General features: G+C 35.8%; 1 protein-coding gene across 6 annotated transcripts in view; it reads right to left on the bottom strand.

The window, feature by feature from the left end:
• Positions 1-15,552, bottom strand: part of lrp8 (low density lipoprotein receptor-related protein 8, apolipoprotein e receptor) — a 183,729-nt gene that overhangs the window by 4,843 nt on the left and 163,334 nt on the right. For 2 of the 6 annotated variants that reach the window (XM_077198550.1, XM_077198549.1), the window contains exons 14-18: positions 12,051-12,192; positions 8,184-8,336; positions 7,586-7,972; positions 4,355-4,429; positions 883-1,070 (exon numbers count right to left, since the gene is read on the bottom strand). In XM_077198550.1, coding sequence (XP_077054665.1) covers positions 883-1,070; positions 4,355-4,429; positions 7,586-7,972; positions 8,184-8,336; positions 12,051-12,192 — 945 coding nt within the window. Of the gene's footprint in view, positions 1-660; positions 1,071-4,354; positions 4,430-7,585; positions 7,973-8,183; positions 8,337-12,050; positions 12,193-15,552 lie in introns of those variants that run through there. The other 4 variants (XM_077198551.1, XM_077198547.1, XM_077198545.1 and 1 more) reach the window with 2 other exon arrangements.

Consider the following 15,552-nt stretch of genomic DNA (forward strand, 5'->3'; position numbering starts at 1 on the left):
AAAATATTAAAAGATTGTCCAGTCATTTAAGGTGCCCATTGCTCATCCCTAAAACAATTATACTAAATTAAAAAAAATGATAAAACAACAATTAGGGAATAATGGGAGAGCACAATTTCAAAGCTTTCAAACATGGAAAGCATTTAAAGCTTTTCACACACAACAAGAAAAAAACAAAGACTATGGCTGCCTCCAAAATCACACACTTCCCTACCATACAGCAGGGGAAAAACAATATGTGAAAAGAGTAGTATGCCTGAAATTGCAGTATTCATAAAACAGTAGCGAAAAGTTCTCAAAAGACCTACTACTTCCAGCGAGATGCTGAAGTGTGCATCAAAAGGCCATGGGAGAGGATTTATGAATGGCAGTGAAGCAAAGCAACTGACGCTGGTAGGTCATATTTATTATATGACCTACTGATTGGCGTGGCGAATGTAGTATGTCCAGATTCAATTCATACTACACACATTCATACTATATAGAAGGTATTTTTAATGGTCATGAAGTAACTATTTACTTTATTAAAAAAAGTATCTACTTGGAGAGTATGTGATTTAGAACGCAGCCTATGGGAAACAAACAGACAACTAATTAAACTTCACATGGTGATCCGTACACAAATTAATTAAACATACATTTGAATGAAAATGTGTGGTGAATTATGAGTATAAATATGAGTGAGACAAGAGGCAGCATAATGCCCTCTCTTAGGGACTTTTGTCATAGCCCCAACCCTCGTTTTTAACACTATTGCCTTCCTCCCTTTGTTCACTTTGCACTGGACAGCATAGGTGCCCCTGAGTACCAATGAGCTGCCGGGTCTGGGATACTGCCCCCCAGTGGCAGTGCTAGGTATGGCTGTCTGGCACTGCCACTCACTGGTGGGTATACGTGGCCGATCTGCTCGCTGCGGCCGATGTGGATTTCGTCGTCGTCGTCCTCCGTGGTCTTGCGGTAAACGGGGTTATCGAAGTTCATGCTCTTGGTATTCCGTCTCCTCCAGTTGCGCCAAACCAGGTAACCTCCGGTACACATCAGGCCGATGACCACTGTGGCAAGGATAGGAACTGCATGCGTTTAACACACAGCCAACACATATGGCAGGGGCGTTAACACAGCCAGGGGACACAGAGCAGCACATAATGACACACACACACACGTACATTTACAAGCTCACACACTCAAACCTTAAGGTGCATCATGGCAGACCATGGTCAAATAATTTTATTAAATTATTTCTAAAACAACAAATATGGGGTGAATAAGAAAAATATGTATCAAAGCATTCCACAGATGATAGCACTAGTGCACAAAATACACTATGCTCAAAAGAGCATTTTTCTATGCTCAGTGAAGAAATGTTGGTGTGCTTCATCTCAGAAAGAATTTGAATCTGAATTTTTTTATTTTCTATTGGGTTTGCAGTTTTTGTAACCCTGTAAACAAAATCTAGGACATTTAAATTTAGTATTAAATTAAACTAAATTCAATTAAATTGAGTTTGGGAGAATCTGGATTTTATTTTCAATAATAACTGAATTAGACATGCAATGCAATGAGGATATGTGGTAACAATTAAGTATGCATACTGTTTCACATACAATAAAAAAGATAGTAAGCAATATGTGGTAGCAATAAGGTGACAAAATACATTTATAATGTTACAAAAGCTTTCTATTCCAAGTAAATGCTGTTATTTTAAACTCACTATTCATCACAAAATCCTTAAAAAAAAGTATCACTGTTTCCATAAAATGAAGCAGCACAGATTTTTTAAAAACAGATAATAATAATAATAATAAATGTTATTTTGTGCTGCAAATCTGCATATTAGACTGAAAATTGAGATATTTCTGAAAGATCATGTGACACTGAAGAGAGTAATGGTTGCTAAAAACTCAGCTATGCCATCACAGAAATAAATTACAATTTAAAATATATTATAATAGACTGTTGTTTTGTATTATTATTTTAAATAGTACTGTTTTTTTTTACTAAACAAATGTATTGGACAGCATAAGAGAGTTCTCTCAAAAACATTGAAAAATCCTATAGACCCCAAACTTTTGAATGCTAGTATGCATAATTTAAGAACAGTCTGATCATATCACTACCAAAAGAACTACTTAAAAAGCTACTTTAGAAATAGCAGATCTGTATATTTGAACTAGGGCTGCCAAAGACATTCCTTTCCCACTCACTTACTCTCTCTCTCACACGCACGCACGCGCGCACACACACACACACACACACACACACACACACACACACACACACACACACACACACACACACACACACACACACACACGCACACGCACACGCACACGCACACACACGCACACACACGCACACACACACACAGGCTTAGTGGGATATGTGAAGGGGGTGCTCACATGCTGCTCATTGAGAAGGCAGGGCTCTAAGGGGACCAGGAGAAATCGAAATTGGACTGTGTGCATGCGCACATACGCCTACATGCGAATGGTTGGGGGGAGAGCATTGCTATTCAGGGTGAATTGATAACCATGTGTGGCTGGCTAACCCCTTCCCTAGTTTAAAAGATCAGCCGTGGCTGCTCTGGTCCCCTGGAAGTTCACCCTAATTGCTCTTTTGTCTAAGGGGGCCGCAGAGACCTCCTCATGATGCGTTTTCCTCCATCACTCAGGTTCTATTGTCTGGCTATAAACACTTGGATTGCATTCTGTCTATGAATTAAATTCATTTTTTTCAGACTACAATAAAAGAAAGCATTTAGAAAAAATATACAATTTTAAGATAAGAGGGGTGGACATAGATTGACCGTAATTACACAGAGGTATTAAAATGATGTTTTTTTTTAGAGGAAAGGCATTCCACGTGGTGTCTTTCGTTTGAATATGAGCACAGATAAGGTCATTTCAATCCCACTAAGCCAGTCACTCAACAGACACAGCTTAGGCAATCAATGAAGCCCATCAGGTCCTTTTGACAGAGACTTTGAGATATATACATTTACATATACTGTACTTTATATAAACATATACTGTTTAGTTCAATCAAACAGTCAAAAGGATGATGTATATAAACTAACTGAGAGAATGATCACACAATCAAAATGCATGAGTGACACTTCTTTTTGTAGGAGCAAAACTAACCATTTATAAAGCACTAATTTCTTATAGAGCACTTTTTTTTTTAAAACACATAAAATACTGTCATTTATGAAATAAACCCTTTAATTTTAAATACAATTTAAGCTAAATCGAAAGAATTTGTGGAAGGAGTAATGTACAGTAGGGCTCTTACAAAAAGTCTATGGAGTGAATAGGTATGGCACAACTGTCACAGTATTGCTGAAATATAACCACATTCAGATTAGTGTGAAACGTTTATCCGCCTCACATTTTATACGCATGTGACAATTATCTATACAGCAACAATTTGTCATCATCAACTCAAAAGGATAATTTAGACTTTATAGTTCAAAATTCAAATAATATATTAACATTATGAAAGCAATATTTAAAAAGTTTAATTGAATTTTCTTGCATAAAATGGACCTCATTACTAAAAAAAAATATTTGGGGAAAATAATATTTGGGAGGATCCTTTATAGGCAAGTTGAAAGAAAGATTTATTTATATTTATAATGACACTTTTTTTATTGCTTCAAAAAAATTACAAATGTTAAAAAAACAGACTAAAGCTATTCAATCATTTTAAACTAATGCCACAGACTTCAACTGTCGCACAATGTTGTTTCGAGGCAACACACAACTTCATTCAATTCTTTCAATAAAAAGCTTTTCAAATTCATACAAATAATTCATATCTAAATGTCTAAACTTGCTAAGATGAATGTCCTTCACATGGTTTACCATGCCAGAATAATTGACAGATTAGAATGACCACATGTTGTAAGTAATGTGACAGTGAAAAAGCTTTTACAAGTTTATTCCAAGTAATCTCTTAGAATAGATATTTATTATTAAGATAAGTTTTTTTTATGAATTATGTGCTTGTAAATTGAAGAAAATTGTGTTGCCACACTGATGTAACATCATGTAACTGTTTTAAGAGCTATACTGTACACACATTTTTTTAATGTTTTAACAAACTCAAATGAGTTGACATTATTTTCCAGAGTAATTAGCATGCTGTCGATAGCACTGAAATTTTATTTAACCTGGAATTTTAAGATAAATGGAGCAGCAGTAAGTTTATAAATGGTTAGTTAAGAAGACCACCATAAGTGTCTCCGAAGCAAGTAGTGCACATAAAGCTGAAGAGCAAAAGCTGTGTATCTACTGGGCGAACGAGGCTGAATTCAAAATGCAAGATAAAATGCTGGGTTAACTTTAAAACTCACCTATTGGAATGACAATACCCAGAACCGCAACAGTTATATTGCTACCGAGGAGGAAGTGGTCTTTTCCACTGCCAGCTGTAATAGAGAGAGAAAGAAGAGAGAAAGAGAAAGATGGGCGACAATAGAGAAAAACTTTATTAACTTTCCATATAATCACAAGATCATAACAGATCGAGTCAACTGCAATGTCTGCATTGTATTGTCCACAATTATTGAGACTTGGGTAAATAATGACTGAATTTTCTATTCCTTTATAGCATCCAAATAAATACTGACTCAGGTACAGTATTTTGTCACCACCATTTTCATTTAGATGAATCTTCTGCAGTTTGTATACTAAAGTGACCATTTATCTTGATATCTTGCCCAAGGCCTTATATTTCCATTTATACACCACTTTTCATTACGCTGTTGCTCGCCCTCTCAATGTTTCCACCAAATAAATCCCACTATTAGCACAAGTCCCTCCATTAGCTACAGCATAATTAGTGTCTGATAATGGAGTCTGAGCCGAGAGATTAAGAGGACTAGATGGTACATCATTGGCATACAGATACAGACAACATAGCCTGAGGGGTAAAAAAAAAAAAAGGGCTTGGAAAATCACTACGAAACAAAAGAAATGCAGTATAGACAGTAATGATTGCAAATAAAGGGAAAGGCAATGAAGAAAATATATTGTCAGAGATGGACTCCTCTTAAAGCTACAGTGAGCATGTTATTTATGGGATACCACTGACATGTGGGTTTCTATGGCAACACTTCATTTGAATAATCTGCTTCTGTTTCCATATAATGTATAGCTCCTGTTTAAGTGGATTGTTTTTTGTTTCCATTAAGAGAGCATTGAATTTATTTTCTTGATAAACAATTGATCAAATCCACAAAAGCATTATTCAGAGCCATATGTGTGAAAAGATGAGGCAGTGTCTCCAAACCCCCAGACGAGCTCATTAATGTGGAAATGATTTTAGTATAAGGAATTCACAGGTGATACTGACAAAATCCATTATGAGCAGTGAATACTGCTAACACACTTCGTACATTTACAACCCATGATTTGATTATCATTTTGCGCAATGCGTGTTATATTCACAAAATACTACAGGTAGATTCAGCTGGTGTGTTTGCCACTTATATTGCTGTTTGCAGCTACATTCACAACTGTTCAAAATATTGGGGTCGGCAAGATTAATTTAATCAAAAATACAATAAAAACTAACATTCTGAAATAATTTTACAATTTAAAAAAAACTGTTTAATTTTTTAATATATCTGAAAATGTAATATATTTATATGATGGCAATGCTAAATTTGTTATCAATGTTGAAGATGGATGTTCTGCTTAATATTTTTTGTGGAAACGTATTTACTGTCGCCTTGATCATTTTAATGCATCCTTGCTGAATAAAAGTATTTTTTCAATAAAAAAAATAAAATAATCCCCAAACTTTTGAACAATAGTGCTTTTTTATTTTATTTTTAGTCCTATTTGGAGAATTCTCTCTGAATCGAAAGACCAGTCTTTGTCTTTATTAGCAAGCAGCCATAAAATGCAGAAAAGGTGCTGGCATAATTCATCACTACCTCAGTGCAGCAATTTACAGGTTTCATCTAATGGAGAGTTTCACCACTTTTGCCGTGTAATATGCTAGCGGTCATAAAATATGCAAGACCCACATTTATGGTTAGCATCAAGAATGGCTGCTTCTGCGCTTTGATTGTGGGCTGGGGGTAAAAGGCGACTCAAATGGTTGTTTTTCTATCTTTCTTGACAAAGGCTCGACGGACGACAAACTTGTGACGGATTTCATGGATGTAGATCCCATTACTGAAGTCACCTGTGTACCTGAGCGTCCCCACATATAGCCCAGCGGCTGTGGGGGTAAGAGAGAAACACTGACTGTGGAGAGGAACAAGGCTGAGGGCAATGTTCATCAGTCAGGGCTGGCTGCTCTAATTCAGCTCAGACACACACTGGGACCCTGGGCGACTACTGCTGCCTCATCTATCACTCTCAAGTGGCCCGGCGATGCGCGGCAAGCAAATTCCACCACACATTAACTTTCCCAGACTCTTTTACTTTTAGGATTACAGTATAAGTACTGTACGAGAGCATTTATATGAGCTTCATGCCTTTAGCTGAATATCAGCAGTGCTGAAGTTCAGTACAACAACACATCCATGTGATATAGGTTTTATACAACAGTCATATGTATATTTACATAAAGGTCAATTACATATATGCTACCGTGTCAAAAATTTGGGGTCGGGAAGAGTTTTTAAAGGTTTTTTAAAGTCTCTTATGCTCACCAAGGTGGCATTTATTTGATCAAAATACAGTAAAAACTTGAATATTCTAAAATAGTATTACAATTTTAAATAATTGTTTTCTATATTTATATATTTTTAAACTGTAATTTATTACTGTGATGGTAAAGCTGAATATTCCGCAGTTTTCAGTGTCACATGATCCTTCAGAAATCATTCCAATATACTGATTTGATGATCCAATATTCTGATTTGATATCCTTATTATTATTATCAATGTTCAAAACAATTCTGCTTAATATTTTTTGAAAACAATGATTTTTTTTCAGGATGCCTTGATGAATAGAAGGTTCAACACAACATTTGAAAGCATTTGAAATATTTTACTCTCATTTTTGATCAGTTTATTTCTTGATAAATAAAAGCATTTATTAAAAAAACCTGACCCCAAACTTTTGATGGTTTCATATGATTTCGAAAAACATTTATACCATTTTTAAGAAAAGTTTAAATTACATTATAAAAATGTCACATGGTGTAACCATCAAGTACAAGGAACATTTTTCTTATACCTCAAATTCAAAAATGTTTTCAAAAGGTTGTAAAATATATATATTTTAACATATAAAGTATTTTTAATTATTTATTCATTACATTTTTGGGGAGCTCAATCACATGACATTTTACAACCTGGAATAGCCTTTCCTTGTTTTAAAAAATATCAAATTATCTGATATTTTGATACATATTGATCTATACACACAATCATTAGGCTTTGCCTAATGTCTCTATATAATTTCCCATTTTATGCATAAAAAATGAAAATCGTGTTCATCACAGTAGAGGTGTACTCAAGTCATTGTATGATTTGCACTGTAATATAATTTTTAATGAAATAGATACAGACAAAAAGAGCATCATTTCACTGACTCATAACGCAAAACAGAAGCTCAAACTCACCTCGATGAGAGAGATTGGCATTGGCCCCCTGTATGCTGTTGCCGTGGGCGATGGTTGTAGATGTCTGCCTGTGATCTGCTGTCGTCTGAGTGGAGGTTGGCTGTTTCCATGGCGCTGTAGTGCTGGGCTGAGTGCTCACAGATGTTGAAGTGGCCGTGGAGTGTGTGGTGGTGGAACGATGTGTGCTGGAATGAGTTGATGTGCTGGGGCTGCTGGTGGTTGTACTTGATTCTGTCGTTGTAGGTGTAGTTGTAGTGATTGTACTGGTAGTTGTAAGTGCACTGGTGCTTGCAGTTGGAGTGGTGGTTGTAGGGGTCACAGTAGTAGGAGGTTCTGGTGGTGTTGTTGAAGTGGTTGTACTTGCAGCAGTTGTTGTTTTGGGCTTGACTACAACAAACAAAATAGATATGATGGAAGAGTCAGATTTGTGCTTCCTAGGAACAACGGAAGTTGAAACTTTCTGTAATCTCCAAAGTCTGTCTAAATCACAACATTCAATTCTCAAAATCTACTCATAATCATGAATCAGTAGTGGTTTGTTTCTTCAAAGTGTGTACTAGTATGTGAAAACTTGACCATGAGCTCTGTATTTTGTTACCTGTCACACAGCGGCGCATGTCCGGGCCCAGTTCCATGCTGTCGGGGCAGGCACATGTGTACTTGGGCGAGTGGTCTGTGATCTGAGGAGCTCTGAGGCACAGGTACTCACAGCCTCCATTGGGCAAACTTCCCATGTTGCATGTGTCTGGAGCTACAGAGGAAAAACTTCTTTAATTCGGATGTATAAGCCTCTGGGATGGTTGCATAGTAGTACTGTATATGAGGACAGACATTAAAATATTAGCATGAGACTATTAAGATGCATTCACATTGACAAAACACTGGAAGTGAAAGTTATACCACATGAAGTTTGGAAATAAATAGTTCAGTGTATTTATTCAGCTTAATTTACCACAAAATTGGTTTCTATGCAGTTGTTCGCGAGTATAAATTGGATATGGATATTAATCACTTCATTCATGGGTTTTGAGTATGACAAATTACATAAATTTAAATATACACTACCGTTCAAAAGTTTGGAGTCAGTAAGATTTGTATTAATTATTATATTCTTCAAGGATGCATTAAATTGATCAAACGTGACAGTTAAGACATTTGAAATGTTAAAAATGTTTTTTTTTATTTTAAATAAATGAGGTTCTTTTGAACTTTTATAATCATCAAAGGATCCTGAAAAACATTTATCAGTCTCCACAAAAACATTTTGACAGCACAACAGTTGTTAACATTGATAAGAAGAAATGTCACCAAATCCAATCAGCATGTTAGAATTGCTGATTGTTCACGTCATGTCGTAATTACAATAATTATGAGAGGACAACATATGCCAATATGACTCTGCAGCGGTCACGTGTTACAAGTCGAAGCTCTGGGAAAAATCCCAGTTTACAAATTGTAATTACGAGTTTTATGAGGATGTATGTGGTTTTTACAAGTCGTAATCTTATAATTACGGCAATTATGACATGGCATGTACACACCTAATGATTTCTGAAGGATCATGTGACACTGAAGACATGAGTAATGGCTGCTGAAAATTCAGCTTTGCCATCACAGGAATAAATTACATTTTAGAATATATTACAATAAAAAACAGCTATTTTAAATTGTAATCATATTGCACAATATTACTTAATAAAAAATATCTAAAGAATTATCTAAAAAAATCTCTAGCATTAAAAAATCTAATAAATGCAGCATTGATGGGCATAAGAGAAAAAAAAAGAAAGAAACGTACTGACAGCAAACTTTTGAATGGTATGTGTTTATACATTTAAGTATGGTAATCTATTTTCATTTTATATTTCATCTTAATACTAATATTTGATCTACTTTTTTTATTTACATTGATATAATGAACAGTGTAGGGGACCAGTGAAGTGAACAACTTTAGATATTTGAGGCGATGTAGAGACATAGACTGTTGACAAAGCAACAAAATAAAGAAGAGTTTATTTTTAACGCAAATAAACACCGAAATTAATATACCCTAGTAGAGATTTATATGTAAAATGCAACATTAACAACAGTCAATAACCCCGCATTTCTACTGTAATATGTATGGAAGCCTACAGTGTATGCAAAGATGGACAAATCATGAATTAGTTGGCTTGAGAAACTGTCATATTTGCACTTAAACGTCAATAAAAAAAGAGAAATGCATGCATGCATGTATGTGTCTGTGGGTTGATAAAAGGATAGATTTTATACAAATATATTAAATTAACAGATATTTATTTTTCTTTTGAAGTTGTCTTCATTTGAACAAATACAGCAACGCAAGATTGTTTAGCTCTATAAACACAACTCAGAAAACTATTTTATTCAGTAATGTTTAATGTCTATCTCTTCCTTAAGAAACATTTTCATAAAATCAAGTTAGATTAATATTTCACTCAGAGGCACTTGAGTTAAAAAAGCGATTGGATTCCATTCTCATCATTTCTCGTTCAGCATAAGTGTGTTTTCCTGCTTTCGTTTGCATTTTCAGAGCAACACGTTTAATTCCTTGATTTAGATTTAAATAGCACTTCTCATTTATTAATGTGAGGAGTCTGTAAATGGGTTCTTCTGCTGGCACTCTGCATGTGGTCTGTTTGTGATAAAAGGATGAAAACAAAGAATCCAAATCTGCACACACACACACACGCATGCAAACAGCCTCTTTCATTTCTCTGCGTGTTTCTAGAATAACAATTCCCCATAAATATGCTATTCAATGATAGGACCACTATTATTAGGGGGGGAAAAAAAGAGTCAGCAAAGATTTGCCTCTCATCATTATAACAATGGTAAAAAGGTGACACTGTGAAAAGAATACAGTTCAAGCATTGTTTCTATTAGCTCCTGAGAGGCATTAGCTGAATTAAGCAGGCATTTTTGCCATTGTACCTGAAATGGCCTCTTTACATGTGAAATGAGCAGTGGCGTAACTTTGTTTTAAAAAGTGGGTGAGACGGGAGCGTGTGTGTGTGTGTGTGTGTGTGTGTGTGTGTGCGCTAGTACAATGCTATATCAGCTATGTACAATAACAATTGCTGAAAAAAAATGTTTTAATGTGATAGTTTAGTTCTTACATCTACTGTATCTAAAATATATTATTAGTCCTGAGATTCTTCAAGTTAGTGAATAAATAGGCTACATGGATCCGTGATTGGCATTCGTATTCCCTAATGGTCTGGTGGTAAAACTTTTGTTAAGCATGTCAGAGGTTCGAGTTCTAATCCGCCCTCATATTTTTTCTCTCTCCTCATTTAAATCAAAGATATCCATGATCTTGATATACAATCATTGATGAACATGTTTGTGTGCATTTTGTTTTGTGATTTCATCGGAAAAAATAGAGTCACAGCATTAATCGATAGATTGACACGCTCGTCTGTTTGAAGACTGCACACAAGCCAAAAGAGACTGTTCTGCCACTGATAACATTGAAAACCAACATTCAGCATGACTTAACACATTCCAGCATTCAAGTCTAATTTGATTTCTTATGATATTCCTTATGAGTTTTTTAATGCATTAAAACATCTATCACCGGCTATTGAGCTCAATACATAAAACAGACTGAAAGATACTATACTGTTCAAAAGTTTGGGGTCAAATTTAAAGAAAATAATACTTTTATTCAGCAAGGAAGCATTAAAGTGACAGTAAAGACTTTTACATTGTTTAAAAAGATTTCTGTTTTGAATAAATGCTGTTCTTTTGAACTCTCTATTCATTAGAGAACAAAATGTATCATGGTTTCCCCAAAAATATTTAGCAGCAACTGTTTTCAACAAACACAGTTTTCCATCACAGGAATAAATTTAAATATATTTAAAATCAAAACAGTTATTTTAAATTGTAATAATATTTCACAATATATACTGTATATCACAACTATTAACATATATCATACATATCACTGTTTTTTGTGTGTGTGAAAATGGTGTATCTGTGCCCGTTTTTCACTATATAAAAAAGTGCTGATTTATAAATAATGAAAAATGTGTCAGTATCAAACTACTCATAACTTAAAGTAGTTCAACTATATTCAAGCTATGCTTTAGAAATAGTAGTGCAGATTTAATAGTGCAGGCACAAAAACAATGAGGTAAATAAGTAAATAGTTTTTCAGTTCACTGAAATAAGCTGGTCAATTGAATCAAATCGCATAAAAAATTGCTAAAATTAATGGACAGAACATTCAAGGAGAGTTTTATATCACAATACACCACTAACTGTTAGATATAAACAGAAGAAGCTTTTTATTAGAAAAACTACACTATTTTGACATTTTACTGTCACACAATTGAAAAAAAGCAGTTAAGTAAACAGTTGCATTTAACTAGTGTTCACCAGTGTTCAGCCAATGATGTAAAGTCGGTTGGCATCTACCTGCATTACACTTATTTCTCACCTTTAGGCTGCCTGAGCTCGTGGAACACCACCACATCCAGCGGGTTGTTGAGATGCTGAGCCAGCATTGCCACATCATGCCCTGTCAGTCGATTCACACTGTAGATGGCCTCATCCTCCAAGTCTGTCCAGTAAACCCGGTCCTGTAGAAACATAAAGAATGTGAATTCTGCACAAGCAAGAGCATTTGCAGTCCTCTAGTTCAAACATTACAGCATGGTACTAGCAATGACAAGGTCATGGGTTCAATCCCAAGGGAATGCAAGAACTGATAATATGTATATACAAGTGGCTTTGGATAAAAGTGTGGATAAAAGAATAAATCCAAATTGTTATTTAGGAAAATAAATAATACTAAAAAATATTAAACGTACTTAAGGAACGAATTAAATAATGAATTTGTTGACTCCTTTCTTGTTTGTTACGTGGCGAATAGCGGGACTGCGAGACCCGGGCTGTATTTTTTGACCGTCCGCAGTAAAGGTAAAACCACCCGCTGCCGTGAGATTTGCACTGGGTTCCGATTCAGCCCTCTAATACCAATGCACAGAACACAAAACACACTTCGATAGAATGAATCATAATCAGGTGTGTTTGGTTGGTCATGTATTTATGCAATACACCAAAAAGGAGAAAAAGGGAGGAAGATGACAATGAAGATAAAGGCTCCTGTGCCTTTTCATCAGGCTAATTAAAGCTCGCAGCTCTCTCTCTTCTTTTGTATCTACACCTACATGAGCCAAAAAGCACGCGCTCGACTATCTGACAATACCACTTTCAACATTCTCCCCTTCTCCGTCTACCTCCCTCCACTAAACAGTCCTTAGAACCGCTACAGAAATATTGCAAATGTGCATGGTGAGATGGGGCTGTTACTATGACAACCTGACATTCATCTCCTTTTCAAACGGACGCAGAAATGGATGAGGAAGTTCGGAACGGGGTGTTCTTGGGGTAACAAAAGAAAATGAGGGGAGGGCACAAAAAAAAGAAGATGGAGCGGACTGAGCATGCCCAAGAGATCGGCTGGATCCGAATATTAGAGGATGTTTACAGAGCTGTGCTTTTTTGGAAAGGTCAAGCTGCTGGATCCCAGTGGAGCTCCATCAGGTGCTTCGGTTGGTGGCAGCTGATCAGTAGGACTCCTTAACCTGGACAAGACAGCATTCAAATTCTGACGAATTGCAGCCCCAACGAGGCCACCATATCTGATCTAGATAACTGCTTTAATCTATGACACAAAAGGCTGGCTTCTAATGTCTACGTCTGAAATTTGTACTCCTTGAGTGTGGGGAGCATCTTTATTAAAACCTTTCATCATAGTATTCGCTTCATTTGGGAAGGAGCAACTATCCCTGAGGGATTGGATTTGTCTTGACATTTTCAATGCTGCCCACTAACCAATGAAATAATTTGAAAGCTGGTGCAGAGATATTGGTCTGTTTTATGAGACAGGGCAATGTAAAGGCCACACGTTGTCTGAAAAGGTGACTGAAAAATGGAGTACATTTCTTATATGCAATTTAAGGTCTGCCGTGTCGGAAGCCAATATGTGGGGTCCAGTATTGTCTTGTTTAAGTCACTAAAATAAATGAACTTAGTTTGCTAAAACCCTCTGTCATAGTTCTCATATCACATTCTCACTTATGCTTATCTAAATTAGCATTTTTTAAAACTATTATTTAAATAAATACATGCAAAATAAATGCACTACTTTTTAAAAGTTAAACACCTGCAAGATTTCTTAAATGTTATTGAAAGAAGTCTCTTATCCTCACCAGGGCTGTATTTATTTGATCAAAAATACAGTAAAAATAGCAATACTGTTAAACATTATTACAATTAAAAATAACTGAATTTTCAACAGTCATTACTCTACATGATCGTTTAGAACGTTTGGAAATCATTCTAATACATTGATTTGGTGCTCAAGAAACATTTCTTATTATTAAGGTGTTTTCGCATTGGTAATAATAAGAAATGTTTCCTGAGGACCAAATTAGTATATATATATATATATATTTTTTTTTTTTTCTTCTTCCAGAATTCATTGTTGAATAGAAGAAACAAACACACACACACACACACACACACACACACACACACACACACACACACACACACACACACACACACACACACACACACACACACAGTTTTTTTTTTACAATGTAATAGTCTTTACTGTCACTTTTGATCAATGTAATGTGTCCTTGCAGAATAAAGTATTAATTTATTTAAAAAAGCTTACTAACCAGAACCCTTTTAAATGGTTGTGTATGTTCATTATAATAAAATCAATAATATTATACAATTAAATTATTATATTAATATTATTATTTCATTAATGTTCAGTTCCTCACACAAAACTATCATATGTACCCTGAAGACATGGAATATAGCGCACGATTTGTAGTTTTATAGGTGTTTCTCTGAATAATATTTTGAAGATGGAAATCAAATCGTTTGGTTACCAACAATCTTCAAAATATCTTCTTTTGTGCTCAGTTGAAGAAAGAAATTCATACAGGTTTAGAACAACTTGAGGGTGAGTAAATGATAACAGAAATCTTATTTTTGGGTCAACCATCCCTTTTCTGTCATGACAACTCTCAGGAGATTGGTATGGTAATAGAGATCGGCATGGTAATGGATATGGCAATGTTAATGTATTTGGTCTTGGTGGAATAGATCTGCTACGCTGCTGCTGCAGAACAAGTCCCGAGACTTCCTACTGCCAATACATTCACAGACATTGCTGTGAGCATGTAAGACAGGCTGATCCTGCTGCACATGTAACATACATGATTAACCCCCTGTAGCAGATCTATGCAGGTGGAGCTGGGGAAGGTGGAGCTCATTGGAGACTGATGCAATAGCAACCAATCAGCTGTGCTATGTAGATAATGATGTGATCGCTACCAAACGAGTCAAAGACTTATCAGCCTGCACCATCTAGAGTTTCATGCCAGAATTAGGAATTAATGGTTTTTGCAGCACGCTTTCAGAAACCCTCCACCTTCCCCAGCTACACCTGTATATATCTGCTACTGGGGTGTAATCAATTAAGCTATCAAGCTAGGACCAGCCTCAAAGGTACTGCAGTAATGTAGCATTCATTTCTCATGTGCCCTGGACAAAAGTAAAAGAATGACGAAATCACACTGTTTCCTTTTTCTAGGGCTCGGCCCCAGGTTTCCATCTTACCGAGCTGGCTCAACGAGTGGCCTGATGAAGAGCATTAGGCTATCTATTGCTTGGGCTGGGTCCTGTCTTCAGGTGCCAAAGGAGTTGGCAAAGTAAAAATTTGGTTTGTGTCTTTGGCTGGTGCCGAGCACCCACAGCCATACATATCTTGCCAGTGCTAACTGTCCACAGTGAGAACCTTGTTCTCCAATTAAAAAACATTTTATTTATGACGAAGCTTAGAAACATCCCAAGGCTTATTTTTGTCAATGCCGCTCCATCTGGGCCTACATGGATGAGAATGTAAGTACTATTTG

The sequence above is a fragment of the Siphateles boraxobius genome, unplaced genomic scaffold, assembly GCF_051911475.1.
Source record: "Siphateles boraxobius isolate OS27281-9 unplaced genomic scaffold, OSU_SipBor_1 41, whole genome shotgun sequence".
Lineage (NCBI taxonomy): Eukaryota > Metazoa > Chordata > Actinopteri > Cypriniformes > Leuciscidae > Siphateles > Siphateles boraxobius.